Here is a 20,505-nt window from a genome sequence, read left to right as displayed (position 1 = left end):
ACCAGGCAGTGTTTTGTATTTTTTGTGAGATGGGGTCTCACTATGTTGCCCAGGCTGGGCTCAAGAGATCCACCCCTCAGCCTCCCAAAGTGCTGGGATTGTAGGCGGAAGCCGCCGCACCCGGCAGTAACGTGTGTTAAATAAACCTGTTCATTAGCATTCCACCTCCCGTGAGCCTCGGGAAACACCAGGCTTGGGAAGTGATGCAGGCAGTCACAGAAGCGCTGGGGATCAGGGCACGGTTGGCATCCAGCACGGGATGGGGACAGAGTCCTGCAGAGGACTTTACACCCGGCCCCAGCGACGCGATTCCCTACCGGGACCCACCTGCCCTGCAGCTGCCACCCCAGCCAGCAGGTGTGACCCCTGGTCACGGGCCACCCCAGCCCAGAGCACAGAGACGGACACACGTCCCGCCCACAGAGACACCAGCAGCACGAAATTCAGAAATAAAGATATAATGAAAGACTTTTTGTTTTCCACAATAGGTTAAATACATACAATTGGTAAATTATAGAGCAATTCTGAATAAACCGATGAAAAAACAAACAAAGAGGAGCGCGCGCGGGCTGGGCTTGTCTGCCGCCCGCCTCTGGACACGGTGGGTTTCTTGCCGGCGGCCGCGACCCACCTCGACGTGATGCACCTGCGGCACATCCCACCCGGGCCAAGTCACGGAACCGACGGAGAAGGGGGAGACGGCCGGACCCGGGGAGCCCCTGCCGGCTCAGGCGTCGTTCCCGGGCCGGGGTCCCCCTCTGCCATCTTCCGTGGAGAGCGAACCCCGGGCCGGAGCCGTTACCTACGGTGAAGACCGGCGCAGGGGGCGCGGGATGGGATGTGAGCGGGGCCCCGAGCGCACGGGGCCAGCCTGCCGGTCGTGGCGGCCTCCCGCAGGGACTCCGGTCCTCCGCCTTCCGCCAGCACAGGACGGGCTCTGGGCCACCGGACTTAAGGAATTCGGGGGAGCGGCTCTGCAGGTACCCGAGGCCCCCGCGCCTGCAGCCCCGAGGGGCGCCCAGGAGGCCCCGCCCCCCACCCCCCCGCCGCGGGCAAGGGCGACACCTCGTGGTCGGAGCGGGCAGGTCCTGGCTCCACGACCGCCGAAGGCCCCGCGCACTTTCTAGAAGGAGCGCGTTTCACCCTGACTGTAAACACGTTCGCAAATGCTGGGACCAAAGCCCATCTCCCTGGATGCTGAGCCACGGCTGTCGCTGTCCCCGCTAGGCCCCGTCACCACGCGGCCGCCTCCCCCGGCCGGAGCCCGGAGCTCCAGGAGCGCACGCGCAGCGCGGTCAGCAGCGAGTCTGCTTCTAAGTGACCACATCTAACAGAATGAAAAACGGGTTTACTAAAACAGCTCCAAAGACAACACGGAAGAGAAGCTACAAATCCAGCGCACGAGCGGCCCATCCGCGCCAGCCCCAGCGGCGCGAGGCCGGGGCAGGCCTGAGTCTCGGGTCTCCTCCAAAGCCCAGTCACACATTTTGGTTTTCGCTTCCCCTTTCAGGCTTTTAAACGCTCAACCCAGGAGCCCGGTGGGTCCGCCGGTGCCGGGCAGTGTGTCCGGCCTGCCCAGCTCACGCTCTGGCGCGCGGTGCCCTCGCTGGCGCCTTGGGTCTGGGCGCCCGGGCCTCACTCCTGCGCGATGCTCCTCAGCACGTACTTGACCGTGTACGCAAAGGCTGCAAACCCAACTATAACGAACAAGTTCGCCAGGGCGCCGCCCAGGAGTCCGTGGTGCCGGTTGGCCTGCTGGAGCCCCGCGAGGTTCGGGACGGCCCCCGGCGCATGCCCGTTGAGAAGCTGAATCCCATTCTGTACGAGGTGCGTCTCCCCGTCTGGAACCACGTCTGGCAAGGGAAGAGTCTGGGGTTTGCTACTGAGTTCGTCTTGTGCTTTCTGTTTTTGTTTAATTTCCTAAGAGAGAAACAGCGAGAAACGCAGCTGGTCTCCAAACAGCGCCTCAGCACCAGCACTCCGGTTCTCAGGAGCTCACAGTCCACCACCAAGAACCCAGCCCTAGGCCGTGTCACATCCTGACCCCATCTCACAGGTGAGGGCCCGAGCGTGGCTGGCCTCACTGGCCCTGTGCCTCTTGGCCCCTGCACTCAGGCAGACCAGAGTAAGGCTGAGCCACAGAGGCCAAGACCAGGGAGCACTCCAGTCCCACACGGCAGCTGCTGTGCCTCCCAGCCATCCCCCGACCACCCAGGTGGCCGCTCAGGCCCACGAGTGGAAAAGGCCCAGCTCCCCGCCCACCAGCACAGCTGTCCGCAGGCCACCCCCCAGGGCCCAGGCCTTCTGCCTCCCCCGCCTCGGGGCTCCTGGGGGAGAGGAGCCATACCCTGAGGAGGTCTGCAGCTTCAGGACCCAGATTTTACTCTTTGGAAAGAGGTGAAACTGAAGTGTTTTAACACAGGGGAAGGCGAAACCCATTTCCGACTTTCTCTTTCTTACCTCCACAACTTCAGGAAATAATTCACAAAAGACTTTATCTTTCAAATTAAACGCTAAACTCTGCGCTGCCAGTTGTCTTTTCTAGGAAGGAAGAGAAGGGAATCAGCCAGAAAACTAATTTCAATTCTTTTAAAATTATAAAAGCAGATGATTTCAAAGTCAAGGGCTGCAGTCTTCATGCTGCAGAAAGCACTTAATTAGCACACTCTTCACAGCAAACTCAGTCTTATAAAGGCTTCTTAATCTTCTCATCAATTAATGATATCACACTCGATTCCTATTAAAAATAGAAAAACAAACACCAGCTAACAAAAGCACTGTGCTCCCGGCTGAAAAGGCCCCCGCCGTCTGTGCGACTGGCACTGCCTCGGCCCACCCCAAGATCCCGAGGAGGAGCCACTGGCGGGTGTGGATGACGCTGGAGGTGAAGAAAAGCAAGACCGAGAGACAGCGGGGAACACGAGGCCACAGCGGGGAACACGAGGCCACAGAGCAGAGCAGTCTCCACCACGGTGCCTGGGACAAGGGGTGCCCGGGACAAGGCGGGAACTCCACCCAGCCCCGCCTGCTGAGAAGAAAGGCAGCTGCAACTCAGGAACAGAACACAGCCCCAGACACAAGGCTGATGGCCCACAAGGGAGAGGCGCTCAAAAGCTCACCGTGAAGTCCGACGTCTCTATACTGCCCAGGGTGGGGCCCTTCTCCACCATGAAGCTCAGGAGCCCGGTCAGGATGGTGGAGACAGACCAGGCTGGGTTCCACGTGTCCGGGTGGAAATCCGTGATAGAAAGACACAGCCTGCGAAACAGGGGCCCTGTCAGTGCACACTCCCCACTGCAGCCAGAAAGCTTCCACGGCACCCTCCAGGCACCTTACCTGGTGTTGCACTTAAATCTTCCATTGGGAGTTATCATATAAATACTAGGAGGTTTGAAAGGAAATTCTCTGGGAAAAATTAGTTTTCCATGATAATAGCCACCTACATGGAAACAAAACAAAGAGCCTTGTCGTCCTCCACAGCAGGGGCTCCTGGAGACCTTGTCCCCATCCCCACACCACCCCGCCCCCCAGCTCAGCTCCTGAGTCCTCACTGCCCTTCCGTGCCGAGCCGGCTCCCAGACTCAGTCCCCCACTGACCTTACTCTCCAGTGCCACTCCTGTCATGACCCACCCACCGTCATGACCACCCAGACCCAATGCCCCTCCCCACCCTACCCATAGCCACATGACTGGACCCAGACCCCCCACTTCCCCGGGAGCTCAAGACCCCCACAGCTACCGCACACCTCTCCCCCTGGAGCGTCCACACACCCACACCAAGAGCAGAGGGTCGGGAGAGGCAGGCAGGCCTCCTTGCAACACCCTCAGCACATCAGGAGCTCCAGGCCCAGCTGAGGCCGCCCCTCCCAGGACTCAGGTCCAGACCCAGCGACTCTCCAGCATTGTTCGCTTCCCCGACCAACCGCACCCAAAGGCCAGCAAAACCCACCTCAAACACACCACTCTCCACCACACCCCCCTCCAAGTTCTGCCAAATGCCCCCGCCCTGACCTGAACCCCTGGATTCGGGCCTCATCCATGGCTGTTCCCACGTTCTCCCCTCCCAAGCTCTCGAATCCACCCAACCAGGCTTTCTCCCTGGCCTACCAAACCTGACCTGAAGGTCGACCTCAGGGTCACCCACATGTACCCACTGGTGGTGTTTTTTTTTTTTTTTTTTTTTTTTTTTTGAGACAGAGTCTCGCTCTGTCACCCAGGCTGGAGTGCAGGGGCGTAACCTCTGCCTCCCGGGTTCAAGCGATTATCCTGCCTCAGCCGCCTGAGTAGCTGGAACTACAGGTGCCTGCCACCACGCCTGGCTAATTTTTTTTAAATTTTAGTAGAGACGGGGTTTCACCGTGTTAGCCAGGATGGTCTCTATCTCCTGACCTCATGATCCGCCCGCCTCGACCTCCCAAAGTGCTGGGATTACAAGCGTGAGCCATCTCGCCCGGCCCTCCCACTGGTTTCTGACCACCCAACGGCATAGCCTTATCAGGGGCCACTCCTGGCTCTGCCTCTCCAAATCCCCAACCTGGTCTAGCTCCTCCCTCCCCACCCCCTCTTCCCACTCCAGCCAGCCCCTCTTCACCCACCCAAGCACAGGGCGCTCTCCTCTTAGTCCTGGCATCTTTCTGGAGTCGCCCCAGTTTCACGGCCTCCCATCAGGAGTCCTGGAATGGCTGCTCAGCCACTGCCCCCACGGTGCACCCACAGGCCCCCTGCACACTCCAGGCCACTACACTGACCGTCCACAGCACAGCGGCCAGACGCCCCCATCCAGGACAGAATTCCGGCCACTTCCACCAAATGGCAACTTGGCAACTCCATCCTCCTGGTACCACACCCACACAATGAGCAAATCCTGTTGGCTCCACCTTCAAATCAATCTAGATCCGCACACCCTGCATGGCCTCCCCCGGCCCTGCTCCCGGACCCTCCACAAGCTGCCTCGTGGCAGCCCTGCCCCAGCCCGAGGCCCACACCCTGGCTGCCCAGGCTGCACCTGGAGTTGGTTGGAAATTCAGAGCTTGGGGCCAACCCCAACCAGAGCACAAGTGCATGAGCCAGGACTCCCCGGCCACACCTGCATGCGTGTGTGCGCATGTCTATGCGTGTGCATGCCGTCAGGACGCGCGTGCGTGCACGTGTGTTGCATGTGCGTGTGTGTGCATGCCATCAGGACACATGCATGTATGTCTGTGTGTGTGCATGTGCATGCCATCAGGTTTGAGGAGCACTGGCCTCTGTCCTCCCTTCGGGCTCCCTGTGCACAATCCTGCCCCAATGCGAGTTCCCAAATGGTCGCGGGCTCTTCTGCTCCAGAGCCACCCTGTGTAGGATGCAGCACCCCTGCCCCTAGGGCGCTTCATGTCTTGCAGGGAACTCTCATCGTTTTAGGCCACCTCGGGACCCACTCTGAATCTAGGCTGGACTTTCTCTGACCAGAAGCGGGGCTGTCACCCAGGACAATTTTCAGTTCACATCCCCCTTCCTCGAGCTGACCCACGCAGACGCCCATGCTATGCACTGTACCCTGGTGACCCCCCCCGTGTCCCCACAGGCCCCACGCCCCACATGGACTGTGCAGCCACAAAGCAAGAGTCCCCCACAGTCACAGTGTGGCCACACGGCAGCCACACCACAGAGACCCCCCCAGTCACAGCGTGGCCACACCGCAGAGACCCCCCCCAGTCACAGATTCCACTTTATTCTTTAGAAAAATTGTTTTAACTGTTCCAGGTCCTTTGCCTTTTCATGTAAATTTTAGAATAAGCCTGTGTAGTACAGAAACTGAGATTTTGTTAGGACTGTGTGAAATCTACAGATTAACTCAAGGGGAATTATTTAACAACATTTGCAGGAAGCCAGCTCTGAACTGTCAGAGTGGGCATGCCTGGGCAGAACAGCCACGGAGCCCAGTGCACGGAGGGGACACAGCTAACGCACGCCAGGCCAGAAAGACATGGACCTGGCACAGAAGCCACCAAGAAGGCAGGAAGAGGGGTCAGAAATCCCCAAGTCAGGAAGGAAGCCATCGTCAGCAGCATCAGATACCAGAGGCTAAGAAACTGAGGACTGAGAACAGCCCCTTGGCAAGTGGCAGTTCAGAGGGGTTCCCCGGAGACTCTGAAGGAGAGCAGAGGGCCGGGCTGCAAACAGCAGAAGGCATCCCCCAGCGAGAGGGAGGGCCGCAGGGATGGGAGCAGCAGTGCCACAGAGGGGAAAACGGAGGGGCAGTAGGAACACACCTGCCTCTGAAGTGAGGCTTTCCTGAGACCCAGGACCAGCACAGAGCCACACAACGGAAGGGATGGGAAGGGACCAGGATAAGTGCACCAGTGACAGGGCTGGGGCCGGCAACGGCCCCACCACACCCAGGAGCTGCCCCCTCTTCTCCCAACTGTGTCCAGCCCTGTCGGGGGAGCAGCTTATCTCCACCAGCAACTGACCTGGCTGGTGATGCTGAGGGAGGCAGGGTGTAGATACAGAATTAATATTCATCATTTATTTCAAAAAAACTAAAATCACAAAAGTAAAGCTGGCATAATTTTGCTTGTCAAAGACCACCACTCATTTTGTTGTTTTTTTTTTTTTTTGAGACAGAGTTTCGATCTTGTCACCCAGGCTGGAGTGCAGTGGCGCGATCTCGGCTCACTGCAAACTCCGCCTCCCGGGTTTACGCCATTCTCCTGCCTCAGCCTCCCGAGTAGCTGGGACTACAGGCGCCCGCCACCTCGCCCGGCTAGTTTTTTGTATTTTTTTAGTAGAGACAGGGTTTCACCGTGTTAGCCAGGATGGTCTCGATCTCCTGACCTCGTGATCCGCCCGTCTCGGCCTCCCAAAGTGCTGGGATTACAGGCGTGAGCCACCGCACCCGGCCAGGAGAGCCTTTTTCATTCTTACCCACCCACAACCCTCCCGACAGTCCAAAGCAGGGGTTTGCAAACCACCTTCTAGCAGCAGCACTTTCCTCTAGTGAAATCTCACCCAAAGCCTCCACACGCAGGCAAACAGAGCCTGCTGCTCCAGCCACCTGAAGCCGGGGCCCTGCGGCTGGACAGCCAACTGCTGACCTGGCCCTGCTGTGCCTTGCACTTGCCGGTGGGACGGTATCCACGGGCACGCTGACTCCTGACCTGGCCCAGACCAAGGCTGGCGCCCGCCTCCACCAAAGGCCCCAGAAACTTGCTGACAGCTCCAGCATCTACTCTGTAAATGACACCCAGGACTCTAGGTGGTGTCTGCTGACCTAGAGGGGTCAGGCTGCTGGATCGGCCTTGGTAGCTAATGAAGGACTGAGGTGCTGGGCAGGTCCTGCAGCCTCCCAAAGCCCCAGATGCCACCACACAGGGGTACTTCCGCTTAGCTCAGAGACCGTCCTGGGGATCGCGAAACCCTGGGGGCGCCCTCATATTGAATACATATGTCTCTCCTTTGATGATATGCACCAGGTCTTAAGAAACAGTAGAACAGGCCAGCTTCAGTGTTTACCCCAGTCTGGTTTTCTCGGCTGTGGCCCTATGGTGTCAGAGGCTGGTGAACACAGACGCTACAGGCGGCCCTGTGGGCTGAGACACATCAGCAGAGCAAACACTTCCAGCGCGTGAAAAAGCAGACAAGGATGAGTTCCAACTAAGCCAATTCAACTAGCGCACATCCAAAGTAGAAAGGCTGCTGTTTGCAAATAAAAGATGTTGAACAGGCAAGGTTGATCCAGAATATAAAAACGGCCTGGTGTTCTTCTACCTAAGTACAGAATCCTTACCTTCGTAAGGGGTCATCTCTGGGCCTCGGACGACATAGTGCCTAAGGGAGAGAAGAAAATTACTTGGGATTTGGGGACAGCAAATTCTCCAAAACCTGAAGCATTCCAAGCCTGGGGTTTATAGGACCCAGTCAAAATTACATTCACATTCAGGCAGTGAACAGATGCAGGTGAAATGTCACACAGCCACACAGCTTCAAAGCTCCCAGTCTCTTCTACTGTGGGTGCTTTCAGTCTCTTTGTAACAGGATCTTAAAGACTATACTTTCTATGTTTATCATAAAATACCTTTGTTTCTACAATATAGTTAATCCTAATTATTAATAACTGAAATCTTAAATAAATTTTAATTTCACAGTACGTTACTAAGATGTACTTGAAGACGGTAATCCCACCACTTTGGAAGGGCATGGTGGGAAGATCACTTGAGCCCAGGAGTTTGACACCAGCCTAGGCAACACAGCAAGACCTCACCTTTATTAAAAAAAAAAAAAACAGCCAGGCGTGGTAGTGCATGCCTGTGGTCGCGGCTACTCATGAGGCTGAGGCGGGAGGATGCCTGAGCCAGGAGTTTCAGGCTGCAGTGAGCTATGACTGCTACCACATCCCATCTGCGCAACAGAGTGAGACCCTATCTCCAAGGAAAAAACGATGTACTTTAAAATGTATATTCTTAAATGTACTTATACATAATGTGTTTTCTGGTATCACACACACAGGCTAAACAGAACACAGCCAGTGATGTGGGGCCGGCTCTGTGCCCCAGCCGTTTTTCATGCTCCTGGAAAAACCATGAGTGACTTGAGCAGCTGTCCTGGAGAAGGAACAGGAACTGCCGTGATTGTCCCCAAAACCACAGTCCCCACACGGAGCTCACCCTCAGACCAGGGGCAGCAGCAAACCGACTAAACCCTCCTCCACACAAATAAACAAGGCTTCTGCTTCACGGAAATCTGGGCTTTACAGATTCCCAAACCAAACAGAAGCGCACAGAGATGGAAAGTAAAGCCAGCTAGAAATGCCAGAAACCAGACACGGCTGCAACTGCCAACACCAGCCAACACCAGCCATCATCTTTCCCCTTGCTCTCCCCCAGGACATGTGTGACATCAGTTTAAAACTAACGGGGGCCCAGGCTTAGTGGCTCACGTCTGTAATCCCAGCGCTCCGGGAGGCCGAGGTGGGTGGATCACCTGAAGTCAGGAGTTCGAGACTAGCCTGGTCAACATGGCGAAACTCCATCTCTACTAAAAATACAAAAATTAGGCTGGGCGCGGTGGCTCACACCTGCAATCCCAGCACTTTGGGAGGCCGAGGCAGGTGGACTGCCTGAGGTCAGGAGTTCAAGACCAGCCTGGGCAATACGGTGAAACTCCATCTCTACTAAAAATACAAAAATTAGCTGGTCATGGTGGCGCACACCTGTAATCCCAGCTCGGGAGGCTGAGGCAGGAGAACTGCTTGAATCTGGAAGACGGAGGTTGCAGTGAGCCGAGATGGCGCCGCTGCACTCCAGCCTGAGGGACAAAAATACTCAAAAGAAAATACTAATGGGATGATGTGATGCGTGCTATCTGCCAGCTGATATGTTTTCTTCAAAAAATACCATTGTCATGTGTCAGTGGCCCAGGAACCCAGTGACTCCGAGCCCAGCACACGATTCACCCAGGAGTGTGGCCTTAAGTTGTTCCTGTTCCCAATTCCTGTGCCCAAGCTGCGAACACTGGCAAGAAATAAAGAAGTCGCTCTCTTCCTGAGACAGAGCCCAGCAGCCTTGGGGCGGCCGAGACAAGATGGGATCCATGTGGCCCACAGCGCACCCCACAGGCCTTTCCTGGGAAAGCACACTTCTCTCAGGGAGGGGAGAGACCTGTGGAGGCCCTGCCAGGGGTTCCCGCAGCACAGGCCTGACACTGACATTGTCCTCCCGGGTCAGGTGCCACCACCTGACAACCGGGGCTTACTGCCTCAACAGTACACGCAACGTGGTCTACGCTGAGCCCCTGCTCTCCTGGAAGTCCGGTATTTTGGTATTTTGGCAGGTGCCAGGCAGAGGATGCCTAGGACCAGCCCCATAAAGTTCCTGGGCCTTCCCCTAAAACGTTTCGGTTTCCAATGAGCTTCTCTGGTCAACATTCCACATGCGCCGTCCAAACCCAAGCCTGCTGCTGGGAATGGAGCACAGAGACTTTGCCCCACGTGCCTCTTCCACTGCTGTTTTCTCTCCATAATTTGTGTGTGTGCGTGCGTGTGTGCGTGCACGCGCGCGTGCGTGTGTGTGGCGGAGTCTCGCTCTCTCCAGGCTGGAGTACACTGGCGCAATCTCAGCTTACTGCAACCTCCACCTCCCGGGTTCAAGCAATTCTCCTGCCTCAGCCTCCCAAGTAGCAAGTAGCTGAGATTACAGGCACAAGTCACCATGCCCGGCTAATTTTTGTATTTTTAGTAGAGAACGGGGTCCACCATGTTGGCCAGGCTGGTCTCGATCTCCTGACTTCGTGATCCACCTGCCTCGACCTCCCACAGTGCTGGGATTACAGGCGTGAGCCCCCGCGTCCAGCCTCTCTCCATAATATTAATGGTGAGTATTCTTTGTGAATCATCCAAACTGCACAGGGTCTTGGGGATGCCTGACCCACAGACTTGTGGGAAACGATTCCCCACACGATGAAGGCGTCCTCGCAACCAGGGAGGCGGCGGCTACCGTGGAACTTGTCCCTCACACCTGCCAGCAATGTCCTGGGGGGCCACATCTGATTTTCAGCACTGGGGGCAGACAGCACTCTGGTGGCCAAGGGGCTCTGCCTCACCCTGGGTATCCTCCACCTGCCTGGGCTGGGCCTCCTCTGTGAGCCAGAGAAGGTGGACCCCTGACCAAGCAGAAACACACTTCCTTTCAACTCACTGAAGTATCTTTTCTCTGGAATTAAAAAAATTAGGGCCAGGCGCAGTGGCTCAAGCCTGTAATCCCAGCACTTTGGGAGGCCGAGACGGGCGGATCACGAGGTCAGGAGATCGAGACCATCCTGGCTAACATGATGAAACCCCATCTCTACTAAAAATACAAGAAGTTAGGCCAGGCATGGTGGCTCATGCCTGTAATCCCAGCACCTTAGGAGGCTGAGGCAGGCAGATCACCTGGGATAAGGAGTTTGAGACCAGCCTGACCAATGTGGTAAAACCGCATCTCTACTAAGACAGGAGAATTGCTTGAACCTGGGAGGCAGAGATCACAGTGAGCCGAGATCATGCCATTGCACTCCAGCCTGGGCAACAGAGCAAGACTGTGTCTCAAAAAAATAAATAAGGCTGGACGCAGTGGCTCACGCCTGTAATCCCAGAACTTTGGGAGGTCGAGGCGGGCGGATCACGAGGTCAGGAGATTAAGACCATCCTGGCTAACACAGTGAAACCCCATCTCTACTAAAAATACAAAAACAAAAAACTAGCCGGGCATGGTGGCGGGCACCTGTAGTCCCAGCTACTCATGAGACTCAGGCCAGAGAATGGCGTGAACCCGGGAGGCGGAGCTTGCAGTGAGCCGAGATCGCGCCACTGCACTCCAGCCTGGGCGACAGTGCTAGACTCTGTCTCAAAAAAATAAATAATTAAAAAATAAATAAATAACTTTTTTTTTTTTTTTCTTGAGACGGAATCTCGCTCTGTCCCCCAGGCTGGAGTGCAGTGGTACGATCTCGGCTCACTGCAAGCTCCACCTCCCAGGTTCATGCCATTCTCCTGCCTCAGACTCCCAAGCAGCTGGGACTACAGGCACCCGCCAACACGCCTGACTAATTTTTTGTACTTTTAATAGAGACGGGATCTCACCATGTTAGCCAGGATGGTCTCAATCTCCTGACCTCGCGGATCCTACCCGCCTGCCTCCCAAAGTGCTGGGACTACAGGTGAGCCACACCGTCATAACTTTTTGTAAAGATCAAAATATAAACATCCCTCATATTTTCCTTCCTTTTTTTTTTTTTTGAGACAGAGCTCTCACTTGTTGCCCAGGCTGGAGTGCAGTGGCGTGATCTCGGCTCACTGCAACCTCTGCCTCCCAGGTTCAAGAGATTCTCCCGTCTCAGTCTCCCGAGTAGCTGGGATTACAGGCGCATGCCATCACGCCCAGCTAATTTTTGTATTTTTGGTAGAGACGGGGTTTCACCATGTTGACCAGGCTGGTCTCAAACTCCTGACCTCAGGTGATCTGCCCGCCTCAGCCTCCCAAAGTGCTGGGATTACAGGCGTGAGCCACCATGCCCGGGCTCTCACGCTTTATTTCTTACCAAATTACTAGCAGACCTGTCATGGTGGTGTTTCTACAGAGCGGTATGCACTCTCACACTCTATACTTCAAAGGGGGAGAGTCACCATGAGGTGAACGCTTATGAGGCACAAGTCCTCTCGTTGTCAGCCTGAGGGTCGGGGCACCTGGCCCAAGCCAGTGCCAGGAACAGGAGTATCGGACCCTAGTCCAAGCCAAAACAGGCTGATTCCCGTATCCAGAAGCAAAGACCAGAGTCTAGAAAGGCAGTTTCTCCTCTAAGTGCCTGGAGCACACATCAGCAGCAGCTGTGAGCCCTGCATACCTGGACCCCTCCCCCAAGGACCCCACACCAGAGATTCTCTCCAGCCCCAGCCTGAGGCAACCTGGACCCCTCCCCCAAGGACCCCACACCAGAGATTCTTTCCAGCCCCAGACTGAGTCAAGCAGGGTTCTGTGACATCCCCAGCATGCGTCCATTGGGAAAAGACCGGAGAGTGTCCACCGGCCCCTGGGCACCCACTCACCCCTGGGGAGGGTGCAGGAGCACCTTGCCAATGCCATGACTGGGGCACCAAGCTCACCCAGCCAGGCCAGCAGAAGCCTGCGTGGCAGCGAGAGTCAGTGCAAGGTGATCAGTGGCGCAGCCTTACCACTCCAGAATATTCGAAGGGAGGGGCTCGGCACAGATGTAGGGCACTGGGTCTTTCTTAATGCGAAGGTAGTCCTGCTTCAGCCTCTGGGTTGCTGTGGTTGGAGCCCTCTTATTGCTGGTGCTGCTCATCTGTTAAAAACAATGTCTACACTGACAAAGAAAAGTGGTGCTGGCCACAGCTCTCCCCCCAACGCGGCTCCACTCCCGTTTCTGCAGCCCACCACTCATTCAGGGCCCAGCCATAACGTACACACCTCAGCCCAGTCACCCAGAGTCACAGCTCACAGGTCACCCTGACTTGCCACCCGCCCAGATACCCAGAGGCCCTGCGGCTTCTTTTCCCATCTGTCCCGCCACCGCCTTCATTGACACAACGTACAGCTCAGGTACAAAGATGAGGAGAAACCCAAAGCCGGGCTCCCGTCCTCAAAGAACTCACACAGGGATACACTTACGGGGCCTGAGGTGGTGCTAAGGCCACAGCCTCAGACCAGCTCCTGAGGGCAGCTACTCGCACCTTCCAACTCTGAGCTCACTGACGGAGAATCCACACCATGGAAATGGGCAGGCACCACCGCCAGCCCCTCCACTGCACCCAGAAGCTGCCCAACGTTTACCACTGGCCACAAGCAAAAGGAGCCGCAGAATGGGGAAGCCTCTGCGGCTGGAGTGATGAAGACGCTGGAGACTCCGAGGCACTCGCTGGGCAGAGGAGCAGCTGTCTTCCTGGTAGAAGGGGGCCACAGGTGAACAAGCCACACCTGAGAAAGCCCAGTGTGCAGGGGCCCAAGCACAGTGAGGGCACGGATAAGACTGGCCAGGGAGGCAGAGCCAGGGCATAAGGGTTTATTTTCTTATTTTTTGTAAGACAAGGTCTTGCTCTGTCGCCCAGGCTGGAGTCACTGCAGCTTTGACCGCCTTGGCTCAAGCAATCCTACCACCCCAGCCTCCTGAGTAGCTGAGACTACAGACGCGTGCCACCACGCCTAGCTAATTTTTTATTTTTTGTAGAGATGGGATCTCACTGTGTTGCCCAAGCTGGTCTCAAACTCCTGGCCTCAAGTGATTCTCACGCCTCAGCCTCCCAAAGTGCTAGAATTACAGGCATGAGCCACTGCAACCTGGGCCCCACAGGGGTTTTGAGTCCAAGCCTTAAGGCAGATCGTATCTTCTGTTAGGAAGGTCACTCTGGTGGCTCCAGGTGGGACACTTAAGACAGCACTGCAGGCTGAGCACGGAGCGTGAGGCACCATCACGCAAGAGAAGAGGCTGGATCAGGGACCCCAAGGCCCCTCAGCCATGCCCGAGGCTGGGGAGAGGGGTGGTGATGAAAACAGGACTCCCCGCCGCATCAGACTAGCTCCAACTCAAACCTCTTTTATTTACATTTATTTTTTTTGAGACAGACTCTTCACTGTTCACTGCCCAGGCTGGAGTGCAGTGGCGTGATCTCCGCTCACTGCAACCTCTGCCTCCCAGGTTCAAGCGATTCTCCTGCCTCAGTCACCCAAGCAGCTGGGATTACAGGCACTTGCCACCACACTAGGCAATTTTTTTTTGTATTTTTAGTAGAGATGGAGTTTCACCATGTTGGTCAGGCTGGTCTCGAACTCCTGACCTCAGGTAATCTGCCCACCTCAGCCTCTCAAAGTGCTGGGATTACAGGCGTGAGTCCCCCGTGCCCAGCCATGGCCACACGCTTTAATAAGGTCCCTGGACATCAGTGGTGATCAATAATGGCCAGTGACCAGTGATCTCCATCCTGACCTCCCAGTTCCCACAAACGTGAAGCCGACTCCACCAGCTTCCCTGCTGATATGCTTTGGCTGTGTCCCCATCCAAATCTGATCTTGAATTGTATTCCCGTAATCTCCCATGTCGAGGGAGGGACCTGGTGGGAGGTGATTGGATCGTGGGAGGTGATTGGATCGTGGAAGTGGTTTGCCCCAAGCCGTTCTCAGGAGAGCTGACAGTTTACAAGGCAGTGTTCGCTGCTCTTGCCCGCTCTCTTGCCCGCTGCCATGTAAAACATGCCTCTTTCCCTTCCGCCATGGTTGTAAGTTTCCTGAGGCCTCCCTGGCCGTGCGGAACTGTGAGTCCATTAAACCCCTTTTCTTTATAAATTACTTTATTTATTTATTTTTTTTTTTTTTGAGACAGAGTCTCGCTCTGTCGCCCAGGCTGGAGTGCAGTGGCCGGATCTCGGCTCACTGCAAGCTCCGCCTCCCGGGTTCACGCCACTCTCCTGCCTCAGCCTCCCGAGTAGCTGGGACTACAGGCACCGCCACCACGCCCGGCTAGTTTTTTGTATTTTTTAGTAGAGACGGGGTTTCACCATGTAAGCCAGGATGGTCTTGATCTTGTGACCTTGTGATCCGCCCGTCTCGGCCTCCCAAAGTGCTGGGATTACAGGCTTGAGCCACCGCACCCGGCCTTCTTTATAAATTACTGAGTCTCGGGTACATCTTTATAGCAGCATGAGAACCAACTCACACACCTGCAGACAGCCACACACTCTACCTCCCTTCAGTCTCCGCCTGCAAGAGATCTCCAGACTTGGACTCTCTGACTGGTTTATTCCTTCTCAGAGAATCATCACCAGTGGCCTGTTCAGTGTCTGTTCCCAACCTGAGGATGGCGATGGCCAGGGCTTGGCTGCTCACCCCACACACCCAGGGCCTGGAGTGCAGAGCTCAGCCAGGGCACCCACAGCGTGCTCCCAAATGTGTAGCCGAGGCACCACCCCCGACCCTGCGTCTTGTTCTGGGGTCCCTGACTCTTGCAATCCTTGTTCACCACATCCTTCCCACTCCCATTATCCTCTCTAATGCAGAATGGCGTCACTTCTTCCATCAGCACCACAGCAGCCTCCCAACTCCCTCCGTGAGTCCAGAAGGTCTGAGCTTCTAGTCTCTTCCCATCTCAAGGCCCTCTTGTACCCCTAAGTCCACACACTGTTCTGATCACCCACTCCCCCAACCACCCTTCAGGATGCTCCACAGTCAAGCAAAGAAAAATCAACACCTCCTCCTGCCTGCCAGCCCCTTGACAGAGCAGCCCCAGTCAGCCCTCCCCGTTTCCAACTCCCAGGACCCAGCACAGCCCGGGCCCCACTCCAAACCCCTGACCGACACACTCCTTCTCACAGCTGCTTCCCAGCCTAGACTCTACTGGAAACTCCCCTAGGCCCTTCCGGGCCACCGCCTTCAGAGGCCTCCCTGATTTCCCTGCCAAATGCCTCCCACTCTGTCACACATCACTGGCCCCCATGTGACCCCACACACCACGCAGGGCCCTTTTGGGCCCCAGCAGAGGCAAGGGCGGGCTCCTCTGCCTAAGGAGTGCCTCCCCAGGAGGGCCCTCACCAGGAATGGGGTTCTAGTCCTGCCCGGGAAGGAAGTGCTCCACACAGTGGCATCCCCAGCTCCTGGCTCAAGAAGCCAATGGGCCAGAGATCTCCCCTCAGGCCAACACCTGGTGATGGACACAGCGATGACCCCAAGCAGCACTCTACACAGGCCGTCCTTTCAAACGCTCACCCTGAAGCTAACACTCTGCCATATACAAAATAATTCACTGGACAATTCAAGTACAGGTGTGTCTGGGCTTAGCTAAGTGGCCAGGCTGCGGGTTTAATGAAAGGTCATGGACAGCCACGCAAAAATAAAATAGATTCCATCAAGTCAGTCACAAGCAAGCTTCCCTCCCATACTTGCCTGGAGAGGCTTTTAAAATCATGTTCACGATTCAACTGCTGTTTCCCCAGACACCCTTCCTGAGCTTCACACAGAACAGCGTTCTCACGTCCCCCAAGGCGCCAGGGGGCGACTTCCCCCAATTCATCTCATCCCAATATGACAGCAGGAAGGACAAGGAAAATAAAAATCCACAAAGGGGCTGGGCATGGTAGCTCACACCTGTAATCCCAGCACTTTGGGAGGCCGAGGTGGGCAGATCACCTGAGGTCGGGAGTTCGAGACCAGCCTGACCAACATGGTAAAACCCTGTCTCTACTAAAAATACAAAATTAGTCAGGTGTGCTGGCAAATGCCTATAATCCCAGCTACTCGGGTGGCTGAGACAGGAGTATCGCTTGAATCCAGGAGGTGGAGGTTGTGGTGAGCTGAGATCACGCCATTGCACTCCAGCCCAGGCAACAAGAGCGAAACTCCATCTCAAAAAAAAAAAAAAAAAAAAATTAGCCGGGTGTGGTGGTGGGCACCTGTAATCCCAGCTACTCTGGAGGCTGAGGTGGGAGAATTACTTGAACTCCGGAGCCGGACACTGCAGTGAACTGAGATCATGCCACTGCACTCTAGCCAGGGCAACAGAGACCCTGTCTCCAAAAAAAAAAAAAAATCCACAAAGGAAGCAAACTGTGAGAACAGAGTTTGAAGCATATGTGCCTCGGGTTCCCTTCAAACATCCCCACAGACAAGGGACACCAAGCACATCATCCTGCTGAGAGAAAGAGTTGGCGATTTTAAAACAAAAAGGTACAGAAAAAAAACGTTTACACGGAAACTGCATAAAAGCAGCGTGAATCACCGAGGGCAGCTGTGCCCAGGCGCTGAGACAGTGGCTGCCCAGCATCCCTCACCCATCCCTCTTTGTCTGGACAGCTCTTTCCTGCTTAGGGATGTGGCAGGAAACCTTGGCCTGACCCATCTGCCAGGCGCGTGGCACGCCCAGGTCCAGGACTGCCACGGAAGTCTCTGCTTTCTCCACCAGACTGCTCCGAAGTCTGGATGGAAGCCCGGGCCGATGGAGGTGGGACACTCACCTGTAACGCACACATGCACCTGCCTGGCTCACCTGCCTGTCACTCACACATGTACCTGCCTAGAGCGGAGCTGCTAAGGAGGTCAGCGGTGCCAGGCCGAGTAGATGACAGACTGCGAGTTCCGGGCACCCAGACCCAACCACGCCCTAGGCTCAGGTGCTGGACATTTGGATTAAGCGAGATACTCACTTCTTCGGAAGCCAGATTACACCGTCTGTTTCCCCTGGGGCAGGACGCGGGGCCACCGACCTGCCCCAGCCAAGCCTGCTGTACGCTCCTCGCTGCCCTCCCACCGGGCTGAGGCCCGACCTTTCAGCCGCTTCCTATCTGGGTCTGGCAAGAGGGTGGCAACCGGACTTGAGTTAAATACACACGCACTAAGTGGCAGGCGTTGAAAAGGAGGCCAGGAGGTGACACCTGGCCAGGGACTGAGAGGGTGCAGGGAATTGGCAGGTGTGGACGGCGAGGCCCGGCGCAGCTCAGGGACTTGTTCCGGGCTCGTGTCTTACTCCCGCCGGCCGGCGGTGGAGCCAGACTCCGGTCTCCCACTGTCACCGCCCGGGCTTCCCAGAAACGCTGGCCCCGAGCACCGTCCCGGGCACGCTCGTTTCTCTCGTGCCTCTCGGGGCAGTGTGGGGTCTAACAGTTCAGGGCGAGGCGGCGGCGGGCTCAACGGCAGCCCTCCCCCGACACAGACTCCCGGGATCCACTGACAAACCAGGATCGAGGCTGCCCGTCCTGGGGCAGCCGCAAGTGTCCCAACGGACGGGAGACCCGGCCTAGCGGTCAAGTCCCCGACCTGACCCTGACCCGGAGCTCCGGGAGCCCGCCGTAACCGACCTCGGGTTCCGCGCAGGCTCGGGCCAGGGCCCCGCGGGCGGCGGGCGCGAACGGAGAAGCGTCGCGCAGGGTCCCCCGCAGCCCCGGGCCGCCGCTGTGGCCGGCTCCGGCGGGGCGGTCGAGCGGGCCCGAGGACCCGGCGCAGGCCTGCGAGCGCGCTCACCTCTCCCTGTCGCTGCGCGTGGGCCGCCGCCGCGCTCAGGCTCGCCGTGGTCGAGGCCGGAGCAGGGTGCGGAAAAGCGGGGCCCGCGCCCGAAACAGCCACACCGCGCCGGGACTGGGCCCACCGAACCCGTCGCAGGGCCGCCGCCGCCTCAACCTCCAAGATGGCCGCTCGCGGGGCGGAACCAGCCTAGTCTCTGCTTCCGGTGCGCGTTCCCTGGGGGGCGGGGGCGCCGCTCTAGGCAGCCTGGAGGACCGCGCCCACGACTCTCTGTCGCCGCCGGCGCCGGGCGGGGGAGGGCGGGGCGGTCGGCGCGTGCGCACTGGCGGGCGGCTGCGGGCACCGTTAGTGGGCGCGAAAGCCCCGGACCCCGAAGCCGCGCGCTTACGTCCCCACGTGCCACGGCCCAGGGCGGCAGGCCCGGCTGAGGGCGACCCCGGTGGAGAAAGGACCCCGACCCTCCCGCCTCCCGGCTCCCGCCTTGTCCTCCGCTCCCACACCCTGCCCGGCCCTTAGGGGAGGCGCGGCGCGGCCCCGGCGTGGAGCGTCCCGGGCGCCTGGAGGCCTGGCTCGTTCAGGGACCCGAGAGTGACACGCGTGGGTTCGCTTTGCAACCCACGTCCGCGCCCCAGCACCCTCCCCCTGCAGGTGCCTTCCCAGCCCCGGGACGCCCCCGCCCCAGCACCCTCCCCCTGCAGGTGCCTTCCCAGTCCCGGGACGCCCCGACCTCCCTCTGGACAGACTTTAGAAAGCGCGGGGCGCTGCGTCCTTTCCACCTCTCTCTGACCCCAGACACATTGGGAGGGAGCTGTAGGTGGCCGGGCGCTGGGGTGGGACGCTAAGGTCAGGCACACAGCCCACCGCCTCACCGAGAGGCAGCTGAGGACAGCGGGGAGCTGAGGGTGGTCCCCTGGTGGGGGATTGGGAGGTGGACCTCGCCACCTGGCTGCCTGTGGCCCTGTCCTTTGCCCCAACCCTGATGGCCTCTCAGAGACAACCACAGGTCAGCAAGGTGGCTGAACACTGAGGGTGGCTCCCGCTGTGGCTACGGGCAGAGGGCAGTCTGTGTCCATGCTCAGCCTGACTCTGCCCCTCGGAGACACCTTGGTGGGGGTCTGAGACGCTGCTGCAGGTCCTGGGGCAGAAGCCAGGAGGAATGTCCACACAGCCCCAGCCCGTGGGAATCCAGCCTGCCTCCATTCCTGACGTCACAGGCACCACCTTTGGAAAAGAGCTCAGCATCCAGCCTCCTTCCTCTGCCTCCTCTCAGGCCTCTGCCGTTCCCAGGCAGGGCGGGCCGAGCTGGTTTTACAGCATGGAAAGTTATGTAAGGGAAGCCACACCGGCCGCAGATACAGGCACCAGCACGTCCACTCGCTTGCACGCTCACGGCTGTGGCCCGTGGCAGATGGAGGCCTGCCCTGCCTTGTTTGTCCCTCAGTAGTGTGAGATGAGAGCGCACCTTTGGGGACTCTGCAGGTGGGAAGGCGGCAGTGAGGCTCAGCTCAGAGGATCCTGCTCAGGAGCATGGCTGAGTCACACCCCAGGGAGAAGGTGCCCGGGACAGGTGTGGCCAGCATGCCTTGCCAACCCCCCACCATGGCCCTTACCCCACCCACCTGCATTTGTGGCCTTCTGGTAAGCAGGACACAGGCTGCCCAGGCCTTAGCCAGTGGGATCGGCACAAGCAGCTAGTTGGTGGCGGATGGTGGCTGTAACCTTCTCAACCCTGAGATTGCCCTCTGAGGGCAGGAGCAGCCCTTCTGCTGTGGGCCAGCCCTCAGGAGGGACTTCCTCTGGCATCTTCAGGAATAAGACAACAGGGACCACCCTCAGCATCTTGGGCAGTGGGGGGCACCCTCTGCTTTGGGGACCCAATGAAACATTCCCCAACCCAGTTGCCACCTCCTGCCCCAACCTCCTCCAGCCCCCAGGGTCGGACCAGAAAGGCTTGGCTGCCTCTGAACAGCAGGGACTGTCTGGCCGGCGGGGGCTTGAGGGACAGAGAATCCCAACCTGGAGGGTGCAAACC

At 57.6% G+C, this 20,505-nt stretch overlaps 1 protein-coding gene across 7 annotated transcripts; it reads right to left on the bottom strand.

The window, feature by feature from the left end:
• Positions 1 to 442: 442 nt before the first annotated feature.
• Positions 443 to 18,684, bottom strand: UBE2J2 (ubiquitin conjugating enzyme E2 J2). 7 transcript variants are annotated; one of them, XM_031663371.1, is made up of 8 exons: positions 18,474 to 18,601; positions 17,660 to 17,803; positions 12,686 to 12,816; positions 7,769 to 7,809; positions 3,337 to 3,439; positions 3,120 to 3,258; positions 2,461 to 2,541; positions 443 to 1,920 (listed from the first exon to the last, which is right to left on the bottom strand). In XM_031663371.1, exons 3-8 carry the CDS (start codon positions 12,814 to 12,816, stop codon positions 1,636 to 1,638), a joined length of 780 nt encoding a protein of 259 aa, XP_031519231.1. In that variant the 5' UTR covers positions 17,660 to 17,803; positions 18,474 to 18,601; the 3' UTR covers positions 443 to 1,635. The 7 variants fall into 7 exon arrangements, with proteins under 7 accessions (XP_031519231.1, XP_009206404.1, XP_003891000.1 ...); XM_009208140.4 differs by lacking the exon at positions 18,474 to 18,601 and adding an exon at positions 13,143 to 13,413 and having other exon boundaries at positions 17,660 to 18,298; XM_003890951.4 differs by lacking the exon at positions 17,660 to 17,803 and having other exon boundaries at positions 18,474 to 18,684.
• Between the last annotated feature and the right edge of the window lie 1,821 nt (positions 18,685 to 20,505).

This window comes from Papio anubis, chromosome 1 (genome assembly GCF_008728515.1).
Source record: "Papio anubis isolate 15944 chromosome 1, Panubis1.0, whole genome shotgun sequence".
Taxonomy (NCBI): domain Eukaryota; kingdom Metazoa; phylum Chordata; class Mammalia; order Primates; family Cercopithecidae; genus Papio; species Papio anubis.
This window is presented reverse-complemented; position numbering and strand designations above follow the sequence as displayed.